At 34.9% G+C, this 13,937-nt stretch overlaps 1 protein-coding gene across 12 annotated transcripts in view; it reads left to right on the top strand.

Moving 5' to 3' along the window:
- The window catches only part of PPIP5K2 (diphosphoinositol pentakisphosphate kinase 2), a 93,084-nt gene that overhangs the window by 59,115 nt on the left and 20,032 nt on the right, over window positions 1-13,937 (top strand). For 11 of the 12 annotated variants that reach the window (XM_078153070.1, XM_078153069.1, XM_078153071.1 and 8 more), the window contains exons 21-24: window positions 793-907; window positions 3,862-3,969; window positions 4,065-4,181; window positions 11,891-12,058. In XM_078153070.1, the coding sequence (XP_078009196.1) occupies window positions 793-907; window positions 3,862-3,969; window positions 4,065-4,181; window positions 11,891-12,058 (508 nt within the window). Of the gene's footprint in view, window positions 1-792; window positions 908-3,861; window positions 3,970-4,064; window positions 4,182-11,890; window positions 12,059-13,528; window positions 13,790-13,937 lie in introns of those variants that run through there. The other variant, XM_078153080.1, reaches the window with a different exon arrangement.

Genomic DNA, 13,937 nt, shown 5'->3' on the forward strand with positions numbered 1-13,937 from the left:
ACCTTCTGCAGCAATAAAGAAGTTAGAGGTAGAGGAAGGTTTGTCAGGGAAGGATGAATTTAGTTTTGGACGTGCTGAATTTAAGATATCTGTATATGGACATCCAGTTCAAGACATCCAACAGGCAATGGGAAATTCAAGACTGGAGGTCAGAAGAGAAGTTAGGATTGGACAAATAGATGGTAATTGAATCCATGGAAGCTGATAAAATAAACAAGTGAAACAGTATCAGGGAAGAAGAGAAAAGGGCCACTATAGAGACTTGTGGAACTCCCATGGTTAGCAAGTGTAACCTGAATGAAGATGTAAGAAGACTTAAGAAGGAGTGGTCTGATGGGTAGGAGGAAAACGCGATGAGAGCAATGTCACGAAGGCCTAGAGATTAGAGAGTATCAAGTGCCAGCTAAGTGTCACCTGGCCTCCTTTCTGGGCTTTTCCTTTGGGGTCAGAGCACTTTATTCCATGAGCCCTAGTAGTTGTCTGGTAAATCTTAACTGGTGATAACCCTACTTAGCTCTTTTCTAATATATCTCAGTAAAATAATACTTTAAAAATCACTTTCTGCTCCATTTGTGGTTAGTGTCAGTTTTAAGTCTTGCTCTCTGGAATGATGATTTGTGCAACAAAAATATCTGTATGACAGTTCATACTTTGTGATTATTTTGTATGGTGTCAGATGTTATGGCTTGTATATTTTTTTAAATTACATTTCTCATAAAACTGTGCTTCCTTTTCATAAAATAGATTATGACTTTGTTATGTCTTTAAAATACGCTTTGTTTCTGACTTTAGGTATTCCAGAGGTGTCATGTCCCCTGAACGTCATGTCCGTACTAGATTATATTTCACCAGTGAAAGTCATGTACACTCTTTACTATCCATCCTTCGTTATGGTGCCTTATGTGATGTAAGTTTAATTACTAGTATGTTCCATTGTGTTTTATAAAAGTACCCAGAACTTGGTGATATCAGTTAATTTTGATATTTTTAGTTGCTAAATACACATTTTTCTCAGCTAAGATTTTTCTGTGTTCTTATGTGCAGATTTTTTTTTATTGTTAGGCTTTTTGTTTTCTTTAATGATAAGACGTGTGGCATTGGGTAAAGAGCACTGGACTTGAAGTGTAAGACTTGGGTTCAAGTGTCAGATCTCTAACACTTGACAGTGTGACCACCTAATAAAAATCAATTAACATTAATTAAATACCTATTGAGTGCCAGTTTTGTGCTGAGCACTGGGAATGAAAAGAGAGGAAGAAGACAGTCTTTGCTCCCAAGGACCTCACAGTATAATTGGGAAGACGATGTGCAGACGACTATGTACAAACCACGTGCATACAGGGAAAATTGAATTAAATCAATAGAAGGAAGGCATAAGAATTAAGGGTGGATCAGGAAAGACATCCTATAAAAAAAATGGACTTTTATCTGGGACTTGAAAGAAGCCAGAATTTAGCTAGTGAAAATGCCTGTAGTTGGGAGATGCCAGGAAGACTATTGTAACTAGATAGAGGAGTGGGGGGAGGGAGGTGGAGAGGAGGGCCAAAGAGGTCTGTGAAGGTATACGGTATGAGAAGACTAGAAAGGAAGGCAGGTTGTAGGTTATGAAAATCCTTAAATGCCAAATAGACTTCATATTTGATCCTAGAGGTGATAGGGAGTCACTGGAATTTATTGAGTAGGGGGATTACATGACTTCTTTGATTCTGTTTTCTCATTTCCAATCCAAAACAATAAGCATTTATTTAAGTACCTACTATATGCAAGATGTTAGCAGTTGAAAACAATAATAATTGTATTCACAGCACTATTGTGAAGTTAAAAGCATTCTGTAAATTAAAGTGCTTATAATTGTGAGTTACCTAAAATCTAACCCATGGGACCCTAATGCAATTTTCCACTACAATTATTCTACAAACAAGATATTTCCTAAAATATCTTAAAAGAAGGTATGGTGATGCCTTGATTTCATTTTTTCTCTATGGCTAATGCATTTTCTCTGTTCTTTTCTCTGTGCATGTGTGCTGCTCCTGAAGGTAATAGGATTAGGGACATTGTTCCTTAATTTCCACACTGGAGGCACAGTGGAGTACATGTTCCATGCACTGACCCCCTGCAACATCTTCCCATCTCTGGGTCACTGACTCATTTCTTCCCATCAGTAACCTCCTAGAAACAGAGAAGATGGATATTATCCAGGAAGATAAAATGTCAGAACTTGAAAGGGAAACTAATGGATCCTTTTAGAAAATGAATAAACAATGCATGATTTCTCTGTGTTTATAACTATGGTTTTTAAAAGCCAGCTCTTCATATGCTACCAGTGGAATCTTGGGGGAATTATTTTAACCTCTTTGAGCTTTAGTTTCTCTGTTGGTAAAAATAAAAGGGTTAGACATAATGACTTCTGAGGTCCCATCCACCTCTAAATCTGTGATCCTGTATTAGATTTTCTTGAAAACAAGGCACATAGTATACCAAACTTCAAACTAAGACAATAAAACTTCTCTGAAGGAATCAGGTAAGTTTATAGCAAAATATGATTTAATTTAATTTAAAGAAGTTATTTTCAAACAATTTTATAGATGTACATGTGTAAGTTATGTTACGTATTTTCTATACACATAATTTGTACGTGCACAAATAAGTATGTATGTATAATTGAGAGTCACCATGCCAGAAGACTTGGGTTCAGGTCCTAAATATTGGCTGTGTGACCTTAGGGGAGTCACTTACCCTTCTCAAATAGCCAATTAGGAGACTCTTAAGTTTCGGAGGAAATGCTAACCTGAAATAATTGGTAGGAGTTTCCTCATCTGAGAGTTCCCTAAGTAGTATAACCTTAGGTAAATTACTTTGCTTCAGCTTCCTCATTTGTAAATTAAGGGAGTTGTACTAGATGATCTCTAAGATGATTTCACCCAGCTCCAAAATTCCAAGATGATAGCTTAACATTTATGTATGGGCAATCTTAGAGTTGGGAAATTCTGGATTCATACCTTGTCGTTAGTTATGCAACTGATTGTGGACTTGTCATTTAACCTCTCATTGCCCTAGGCAACTTATTAAGATTATAAATTACAAATGAATTGTTCTTTCTTTGTGGAAGGAATTTCTACACTGTGAGTTCCTTAAAAGGATGAATCTAGACGTCTTTCTCTCTTCTCCCTGAAAAAAGCTTAGCACTTACTGTGCTTGGGGGGGTATAGTACTATATTAGATGCTGTAGGACTTTCATAGTCATACTGGGACCATCTCTGCCTTCAGATCTTACATAATCAATACATTACTTTTTTTAAAAGATCATTTATATATTGATACATAGGATTACTTATTGTGGTAACAATTGTTCGAGCTGTTGGATACTTTTTCGAATGTATATAAACCAAAAAATTGAGCTGTTTAATATTACTTGAATATTTTATGCATATGAATATGCAAAAAAAATATCATTTTTCACAGTAGATGAACTCTCAGATCACAATCCAAACTAGTCTAAGCCTTAAATAAATCCTAGAGAAAGGCCAAAGCACATAGAGCACATTTGCCCATGGTTATATTACTAGTAAATGTCAGAGGCAATTTGAACCTAAGCCTTCCAGATTCGAAGTCCAATGTTCTATCCAGTAAGCCATGATATTGTTCATATTTTACGTAAACAGAAATGAGTAAGGCTGTATAACCTATTGTTTGTGTCATTACAATGAGTTGTACTGAAAAATGGTGGGCTTTTATAATGAAGATTCATGGTCTCTCCATTTTGTCTCTTAGAATTAAGGAAAGAATACTGAAAAATAAAATTACTATTTAAAACCTGTAATGTAACAAACTAGAAATGGTATAACATGTAATTTTGTTTAGGAATCAAAAGATGATCAGTGGAAACGTGCTATGGATTACCTAAATGTTGTCAATGAACTCAATTATATGACTCAGATTGTTATCATGCTCTATGAAGATCCAAACAAGGTAACTTAGTTCAGTTATTTTTTTCTGCATTTTTGAAAAAATTAATAACTCTAAATCCTTCATTTTGAGAGAGAACATTTTCTCACCTTTCTCAGGATCTGTCCTCTGAAGAGCGTTTTCATGTTGAGTTACACTTTAGTCCAGGAGCCAAAGGCTGTGAAGAAGACAAAAATTTACCATCTGGGTATGGTTATAGACCTGCTTCAAGAGAGGTAAAATTTTTGAAACCCTGTGCACGGACAAGATTTTATTGTGGTAGTTGCCCCAAATCCTTTCTTAAATTTTTTTTGAGCAGATACTTTAAAAAGTTTGGCTTGTACTGACAAGAGAGGCATTATATCTTTATGAAGATTAAAACACTTCTAAGATTCAGAATGTGTTTGATATTTTTTCTTAATGTACTATGTCTATAGTTGATATATAGTTTGTTTAAAAAGAAATTAGGTCTGCTATCCTATCTATTTTGAAAAATTGTTGTCATTGAATATTTCATAGTATTAAAAACATTTACATTTCTAATCTGATTAATAGTCTGGTTTGGCTTGGTAGGATTTATATATCCTCCCATTGCATGCATGTAAAAAGACAATCTTTTAAAAATGTAACCTGGGGGTAAAAGGTTAAAGTACCTCAGGGGAATCATGAAATCAGGATGTGTCACATGTGAACCTTGATCCCAGGTTTTCCAGAATCTAAGGCCATGAATAAAATTATAAATTGCAGGATAGTTGCCAGTTGATAGCTGTTGGGTAATTTTAAAAATGTTTTATATAAAAACAGAAAAGGCTTGGTGTAATATTACATTAACTAAAGGGAGTTTTTCATACTAATGAAATCATAGTCCTGGACAAACAAAAGAAACTATTAAATATTTGACCTTGACCACCAAATGAAAATCAATGAATAAAAATAAGTTACTTAAATACAACTCTCTGAAAATGCACCAAGTCAGTAGTATCAGTTGATTCATCCACAGTAACTGAATAACATATATTTTCCTTTTGAAGTATTTCATGTAGTTGAAGGCTAATTCATGCTGCTGATCAGTTATGGTTCTCCTTCAAAGAGGCAGTTGTTTGTACTTTGAAACATTATCAGGATCTAAGCGTCTTACAACTTCAACAATGCATTCTTTCACAATTTCTCCATCACTGAATGGCTTCCCTTTTTTCCCCAAGTATATAAGCTACATTATGAGTTGAAAGAATTGTCTTTGCTTTTGCTTTTCATCTTTTAATTTCTGCACTACAATTTGTCATGCCTCTCTCTCTTAATTTAAAATATCTGTGGTCCTTATGAATGTTACAGTGCTAATGAGCATTGAATTTCTTTAATGCTGATATTGCAGTATCACAAAGCAAGCAAATCATCTTTTCTCTAGCAGAAACAAGATAATATTGTAATTCTCAATCCTCATTAAAAAATCTGTTTTCTTCCTTCAGCATCCTCTTGGTCTTCTTTGACATGATGGGTTGTTAAGCAGACAGAATTAAAAAATATTGTTGAGCTGTGCAACTTTCACAAATTCCACTTCAAACAGAAACACAGTGCTCCATTGTCCAAAGCTGATAACATACTGGTGTACTTGACCCCCATAAATGCTTGCCAACCAGCCTTGTACTGGTGGCACCAGTCAGGCAGGGAAAGTTAGAACTAAATAATGAACGTAGAAGCCATCAATTTAGCCTTTATGGCTTACATCAGTAAGTTCTAATTGTGCCGGTCAATCTGGGAGGATTACTTCATTGAAACATTTTATTCTTTGGTATTTTAAATACATTCATTTTTAAAAATTAAATATAAATATACAAGATGAACGAAAATGTATTAATAAAAATTAAAGGATTTGTTCTGTAAAATGTGGATTCAGTCAAAAGGCTGCACTTCAGGACCTAGAAGGCCACAGACTTCCCACCCCTGGCCTAATACATGTTTAGTGTTTGTGAAGGTGCCTTGCACAGGTGATAAATAATTATACTCCTTTCTATTCCCATTTAATATTCTCCAGAAGTCTGTCATAGCTGACTTCTCTAAAATTTTATTCATCTTCTTAATTAATTCTTGTTTAGTTTGTGATTATATTTATCTAGGTCAAAAAGGGACAAATTGAGGTCTCCCACTATTGTGGTTTTACTGTTTATTAACTTTTCCTTCAAAAAATGTGGATGCTATTGTATTTGGTGCATATATGTTCAACATTTATATTAATTCATTGTTTATGATACTTTTTAGCAATATGTAGTTTTCTTGATTATCTCTTTTGATTAGTTCTATTTTTGCCTTTGCTTTTGCTTTTGCTGAGATTATGATTACTACTCCTGCCTTTTTTACTTCAGCTGAAGCATAATAGATTCTTCTCCAGCCCCTTATTATTAACATTTAACTATGTATATCCTTTTTTCTTATTTTTTTTAATATAAATTTATTTATTTTTAGTTTTCAACATTCAGTCCCACAAGTTTTTGAATTCCAGATTTTCACCCCATCTCCCCCCTCCCCCCACCCCAAGATGGCATGCATTCTGAATATCCCTTCCCCTAGTCTGTCCTCTCTTCTATCTCTCTCCCCTTCTCTTATCCCCTTCCCCTTCTATTTTCCTGTAGGGCAGGATAGACTTCTGTACCCCATTTCCTGTATTTCTTATTTCCCAGTAGCATGTGAAAATATTTTTTTTCAAACATATGTTTTTAAAACTTTAGGTTTCAAATTTTCTCTCTTCCTCCCTCCCACCACCCTCATTGAAAAGGCAAGCAACTCAATATAGGTTGTACATGTGCAGTTATGCAAAACACATCCATAGTAGACATGTTGTGAAAAACTGACTCTATTTCCCTTAATCCTATCCTGCCCTCCCATTTATTCTGTTCTTTCTTTTGACCCTGACCCTCCTCAGAAGTATTTGCTTCTGATTACTCCCTTTCCCAATCTGCCCTCCTCTCTATCATCCCCCTACTCTCTTGTCCTTCTCTCCCCCTATTTTCCTTTAGGGTAAGACAGATTTCCATACCCAATTGAATGTGTATGTTATTCCCTCCTTAAGCCAAATCCTATGGGAATAAGATTGACTCATTCCCTCTCACCTTCCCCTGTTTCCCCTCCACTGTAAGAGACTTTTCTTTTCTGGTTTGTTTGGTTTTTTTGTGAGATAATTTAGCCCATTCTACCTGTCCCTTTTTTCTTCTCTGGGTATCATCCTCTCTCATCCCTTAATTTTATTCTCCAGATATGACCCCTTAATCTTCAACTCACCCTGTGCCCTCTATCTACATATACTGACAAAGGTCTCATGAGTTATAAGTATCATCTTTCCATGCAGGAATGTAAACAGTTTAATCTTAATAAGTCTCTTATGATTTCTCTTTCCTGTTTACCTCTTCATGTTCCACTTGAGTCCTGTATTTGAAAGTCAGATTTTCTATTCAGCTCTGGTCTTTTCATCAAGAATGCTTGAAAGTCCTCTGTTTCACTAAATGACCATTTTTTTCCCCTGAAGGATCATACTCAGTTTTGCTGGGTAGGTGATTCTTGGTTGTAATCCTATCTCCTTTGCCCTCCAGAATATTATATTCCATGCCCTGCAGTCCTTTAATGTAGAAACTGCTAAATCTTGTGTTATCCTGATGGTGTTTCCACAGTACTTGAACTGTTTCCTTCTGCGCTATGTTCCCAGCCCGGCACGATACACCTTTCTGATCAATCAGCCAGGTTGTTTTGGGCTGGAAATTTGTTTCACTCTGTGTTTTTGTGGGTTCTGCTGCTTCAGAATTTGTTAGAGCCATTTTTTATGAGTATTTGGAGGGGTTTGGAGGAGAGCTCAAGCAAGTCACTGCTTTTACTCTGCCATTTTGGCTCCGCCCCTATGTATATCCTTCTGTCTCAAGTTCTCACAAACAATATATTGTTCAATTCTGATTTCCAGTCTATTTTAACATCCTGTTCCATTTTATGGGTCAACACATCATATTCACATTTACAGTTATTATTGCTAACTGTGTTATTTCCATATATCCTATTCTCTTATATTTATCCTTCTCTTTTTTATCCTGTTCCTTTCTTAAGAGTTTATTTTGCTTTTGATCACTGCCTCCCTTAATCTGCCTTTACTCTTATATTTCCCCTGCATTAGGTAAGAAAAATTTCTCTACCTAGCTTTGTGTATATATGTGTATATCCTTTCCTCCCTGAACCACATCAAATCAAGTATTGCCCACTCCCTACCCCTTTCTGCTTTACATAAACTCTTCCTTACACTCCATTTATGTAAGATAATTTTCTGCATTCCTTTCCCTTTGTCCCTCTCCCGGTTCATTCGTCTTTCTCATCCTTCCATTTTTTTTTATTTTGAGATTATCCCAAAATAATAGAATCATACCCTATGCATTCTAAGTAGCCTTCCTTTAGCTGCCCCAAGTAATGATAAAGTTCTGTATCATCTCTTCATATAGGAATGTAAACAGTTTATCCTTGTTTAGTCCCTTCTGATTTTTTACTCATGTTTACCTTTTTATATATTCTGGGCATTCTGTTGCTATGCATGACCAATGACAAGGAATTGGGTCCCTTTTACAAACTCAGCAATGGCAATGGGAGCCCAAAGATACCCCCACAGCACCTTGCTTGAGCCTACTGATAGTCTCACTTTTTTTTTTTAACAGTTTCCAAATCAGTATCAGTCCAAGCCAAAATTATAAGCAGCTTGCAGGATAATAGGCCCATAACACATATAGAAGTAATAAAACAAGCAAAATTGGAGTAGAGTGAACAAATTCATTATAGCTATAGCTTTAAGCGTGTCAGTTCCCTTGGCAGCATCCATGATCTCTAGGAGTCTGGCAAGCTCTTCTTGTGCATCTCTCAAACATCTGGGCATGGATCAGGGCAGGTTTTGTGGAAGTATTTCCTCGACCATCTCCAGGTTCTAGGTCATTGGTGAAGATTCTCTTAGTATATAAGACTTAGTATGGTTTAGTAAAATTGAATGATCAAATTGGCCTTCCAGTAACAAGTTCACGTGGTGAAAATCAGTTCAGACCTTATGGAGCTAACCTTGTAAACAACAGAGCTGTAGGAAGAACATCAAAGTAAGCTACACAATATGGTGCCTTTTACTTGCATCCTATTATAGAAATTTAGAGGTGCTGGGATATTACAGAATCAAGATTCATTACACACACACACACACACACACACACACACACACACACACACACACACATACACACACACACAGATTTAAATTACAGTTTTACCTCCTATGGTTAGAGAAATGTGCTATTTAAGGAAGAAGGAGGGACGTGGTTGTAACAACATCATCAGAACTGTTCCTCCAAGCCTAAGGCTAAGAGCACAAATTACATAGCTATAACAAGATAAAGCATCCTTAGTTCTGTTTGAGTTCAGGTCAGAGTCATATTAGCTTTCTGGAATAGCCACTCAGTCAGCGAAGTTCCACACTATTCATAGGTTATCATAGCCAGGCTCAAGATTAACCAGATGGGAAACATTCCTGTTGCAAAGGAAATAACACTTTGGGGTAACTGAACGATGAAGATCCTACCTTCAGCTATGCCAAGGCTGTCCCCTCAACTTTTCCCAGGGACAGACATCCACCTCTAGCAGTTCTCAGATCAGAGGAAATAAGTGCATTCTAGAATTCTGCATAGATAGTGAATATATGATATTTCACTCAAATCCAGAAAAACACTGGCTATTATTTTTAAATTCATAATAAATAATTTTTTCCATTTATTTCTTCTCTACCCCCCCCACCCTAGAGATGGCTACAAATATGTGTGTGTGTGTGTGTGTGTACACATATATACATATCTATATAGAGATTATATATATACACGTACATACATACATATATACATACGTGTATGTGTGTAAAATCATTCTATACGTGCTCCTGTTTATTCTTACTCTAGATGCAGATAGCATCTGCTTTCATGTCTTTTGTAATTGGGTATTTATAATAGTCAAAATGACTTAGTTGCTCAAAGTCATTTTTAAAATAATGTTGCTGTTACTGTATATACTGTTCATTTGGTTCTGATCAGTTAGGGGAATGGCTGAACATGTTGTGGTATGAGATTGTGATGGAATACAAATATAACTTTTTAGAAAAAAACCTACTGTTGTCCTTACCATCTCTCACTAGCTTCAGCTCATTCTGAGCTTTAACATTTATAACAATTTTTATAGAAACATATCACGCTTTTATACAGTGTCCCCCCAAAAGTCTTAGTGCTATTTTAAACTTTAATAGCTTAAAATGGCAGTAAGATTTTTGGGATACCTTCTTTTCATTCGGTATTGCCTTTACTTGCTTCCATCTTCTCTATGTTTCTTTCACAAATCTAATTTCATTAGTGAGTTCTGTGTAGCCATACTGGTCTTTCCAGACAAATTCCATTTTTCTTCCTCTTGAGTCTCCCATCCATCCTCAACTGATTTCCTTTGAAGGATTTAATTCTATAGCATCCTACTTGTCATTCTTCTAAGCCCTTTGACGTCTATGGCACATGTGAAACTTTGGCAAAATTTTCTCTCCTCTATCGAAAACTCTAGGATATAATAGTTACTTCCTCAGGGTTCCCATAACTTAATCCCAGCAACTAGTTCCTCCCTGTTATCAAGCATAAGATCCAAAATGAAATTTCCCTTTGTTGTTTTGTCTACCTTTTAAAGGATGAAATTATCACCAAAAGAAGTCAGGAAGTTTTTATTAGCTGGTCTGCTTTGGGGGATGGGGAAGATAGAGAAAGACCTTGCTGGTTTACGTGAAAGTGGTGGGTGACAGAAAATTTCAAGGTTCTATTGTATGCTTAATAGGATTAAATGTTTAGCATGACATAAAAATAACTCTTGAAAAGAATTACTTAAGAATTTAATAATGAAATAATGTTCACAGTTTTCAAAACCAAGAACCAATAAATGTTTTGAACAACCTGCGAAATGCATATGGAAATAAGAAGTTTTTTGTACTTATCTGAAATGAAGTAATCTTAGCCATTCTAAATTTCTCATTTCTTAAGTAAATGTAACAGCACAAATAACTGTGGTCAAGGAAATAATATCTAGTATACATTTTCTTAAAATTTCTACTACCAGTTTATTGTCTAAAACTTAATACACAGACATGAAAAATGAGTGTTAGCTACAGTCTTCCAACTTCAGTACTTCATTATATTCATGATCTCATTGGTTTTTGTGGGGTCCTTTAGCTGTGAAAATCTTGGCCCTCTCAACTTGAAGATTTTTGTCCGTGCTCTTTCAAAACTACTGAAGTTCACTCTCCCAAAAAACCTTATAGGGAGGAGACAAATTGGTAGCTTGAAATCTTGTTCTGTTTTTTGAGGCAGCTGGTGGCCCAATGGATAGAACCCTGGAAGACCACAGTTCAAATGCAGCCTCAGACACTTCCTAGCTGAGTGATTCTGAGCAAGTAACTTAACTTCTGTTTACCTCAGTTCCCTCAATTGTAAAATGGGAATAATTTAACAACTGTTTCTCAGAATTATTGTAAGGATCAAATGCTTGACATGAAGATGCTATATAAATGCTTATTGCCTCCCTTCCCTATTCTACATTTATTTTCATTTTTGGCAATTTCTCTTTTCCATTGTTCATTTTGGCATTTGATTAAGTTGGCATTTATAATGTCTTCATTGTTCCATATGTTTGAGTTTCATCTCCCCTCAAAAGATCCTTTAAGTTCAAAACTAATCATCTGTATTGCTTCATATTTTCCAGTGTTGGACACATAACATGTCTTCAGAAATACTTGTTGAATTGAATATATCTATTTTTATATGGACATATATATTGTGTGATTTTTGCCACTAGAAATATAATTGTTTAGGTAATTAAAGCAAAGCTTTTGTCTTAAAGAAAAATTTATAATGCTCTCCACCTGCAGAATGAAGACAAAAAGAAATTCTCCAGAAAATGTGAATGTGATGATGAGACATACAGATTTAAAAAGGATGAGCCTGATAGAGCTGTAGTAATTTTCAAACCTATGGTATCAGATCCAATTCACATACACAAAAAATCTCCCCTTCCACGAAGTAGGAAAGCAAGTGAAGTAAGTATATATGTTACAGCATGTTCTCTCTAAAAGAAACTTAACTTTAGTTTAATAAAATAGAAAAGAAAATACAGCTTCAGTTTAATTGACTTGGGAACTTAATAGAAATTCTGGATGAAAACTGTCAATTTTTAAAGAAATCAATAAAAAATATGGAGGCATTTATAAATTTAGGTCTCTGAACTTCATTTTTAGTTTTATGACAGAAAGTGTCTAAACCTACCAGGATAAATCCTTGCTAAGATCCTTACAGATTTTCTGTCTCTTCTCATTGTCACTGGAGGCTACTGTGGTATAAGGTTTTTTTGGGGTTTTGGGGGGTTTTTTAGCCAAAAAAAAAAAAAGAACTTGAGATGGGAGAGATTTTTGGTTGGGTTTGGGAAGGAATTAGTAAAATTGCTTCAGCAGCAGTTGATTTGAATGGTAGCAGTTTAAGGTAAGGAAAACCAAATTGATAAGTTGGCCAAATGAATACAAAACTTCCAACATTAATGAACTTTTCCTACTTCAATTAAATTGCAATAATTAATGTTTAAGATTAATAGATACCTTAGTAACCTCCTTATACTCAGTAGCAAAAGTACTTTGGTAAGACTTGAAAGAGTTAAGTACCTTAAGCATCATAATAATACCTATGATATGATTTATACACCTATAGATTAAAATTACTTTGTTTTGGAATATTTGTATTCTATAAGTGCTGGTGTCTCCCAAATTGAAGCAGGCTACTGCTTAATTTCGGTAATTCTTTGATAAAAGCTCAAGGCTATGAAGAAATCATTAAATACTATTAAATTACCAAAAAAATTTACAGGAGTTAGAATAACCAGTATACAAATTGTGAGTAGTAATAGCTGGGGAGGAAATATATTCAGTTTCTTTTTAAATGATGCTCAAAATAGTATTTCCATTAGTCTTTGAATTTGAAATGTACCTATACTAGTCTCTTCTATTATCAATAGATTCTAAGTTGGTAGTGGAAGTTTTAAGAAAAGATACACCATATATTATTTCCTTGACCACGGTTCTTATTTGTGCTATTACATTTACTTAAGAAATAAGAAGTTTAGATTGACTAAGGCTACTTTATTTCAGAAAACTTGGGAAATGACATATGGTAATATAGCCTGTCTAAGTTACTTTTTATGTGAGGGCAGTGATTTTGATATGTTGTTGAGCAGAGTAGCCTTCCATTGATCAGATTCTTTAACATGATTATTTTAAGACCATTGTAAAGCCTTCTCCTCTGCACTCTAAATAGTTCAGAACACTACCATGGCAAATGCATTAATAAGTATTCATTTTATGTCTGATGTGTGATATTTGCAAAAATCTGACAAAATCACTGCCCTAGTTAATTTTTCAAAATTTGGACAGCCCATTTGTAAACCTTATGTTCTATAAAATGCTTAAATAGTTGTTTTCAAGAGATATTTCTATGCCATGCTAAACTTTTACTTCCATAAGGTAGACTATTCAAGTAAAACATTGAAGACTTTTTCCAGCGCCCACCACCTCCATGGAAATCAGAAGTTTGTACTTCCTAAAGACACTCAGAGAAACAGACTATTCTCTTCATTTGGTGCAAGTAGATTTTACTCTGTCCTCACTGTCTGAAACCTGAACATGCAAACATGTAAAATGGGAATGTTTGCTGCATGTTTTACCTATTGAACTCTTCAAAATAGTCTTGGAGGGGGTAGAAAAATAAATAGTTTGAAAGTATAAGCAAGTGAAGTTTGGTTCTATTTTATTCTGTTAAAAACCTTTTTTTCTTTTCTTTTTTTTTTTAACGTTTGTCAGACAGTAATACTTTTCATACTTTGAAATCTCTTCATTCCTTAGCACAGTTCATTAGGGCTTTGGGTTGAAAAAT

The sequence above is a fragment of the Phascolarctos cinereus genome, unplaced genomic scaffold, assembly GCF_003287225.1.
Source record: "Phascolarctos cinereus isolate Bilbo 61053 unplaced genomic scaffold, phaCin_HiC Scaffold_4;HRSCAF=312, whole genome shotgun sequence".
Classification (NCBI taxonomy): Eukaryota; Metazoa; Chordata; class Mammalia; order Diprotodontia; family Phascolarctidae; genus Phascolarctos; species Phascolarctos cinereus.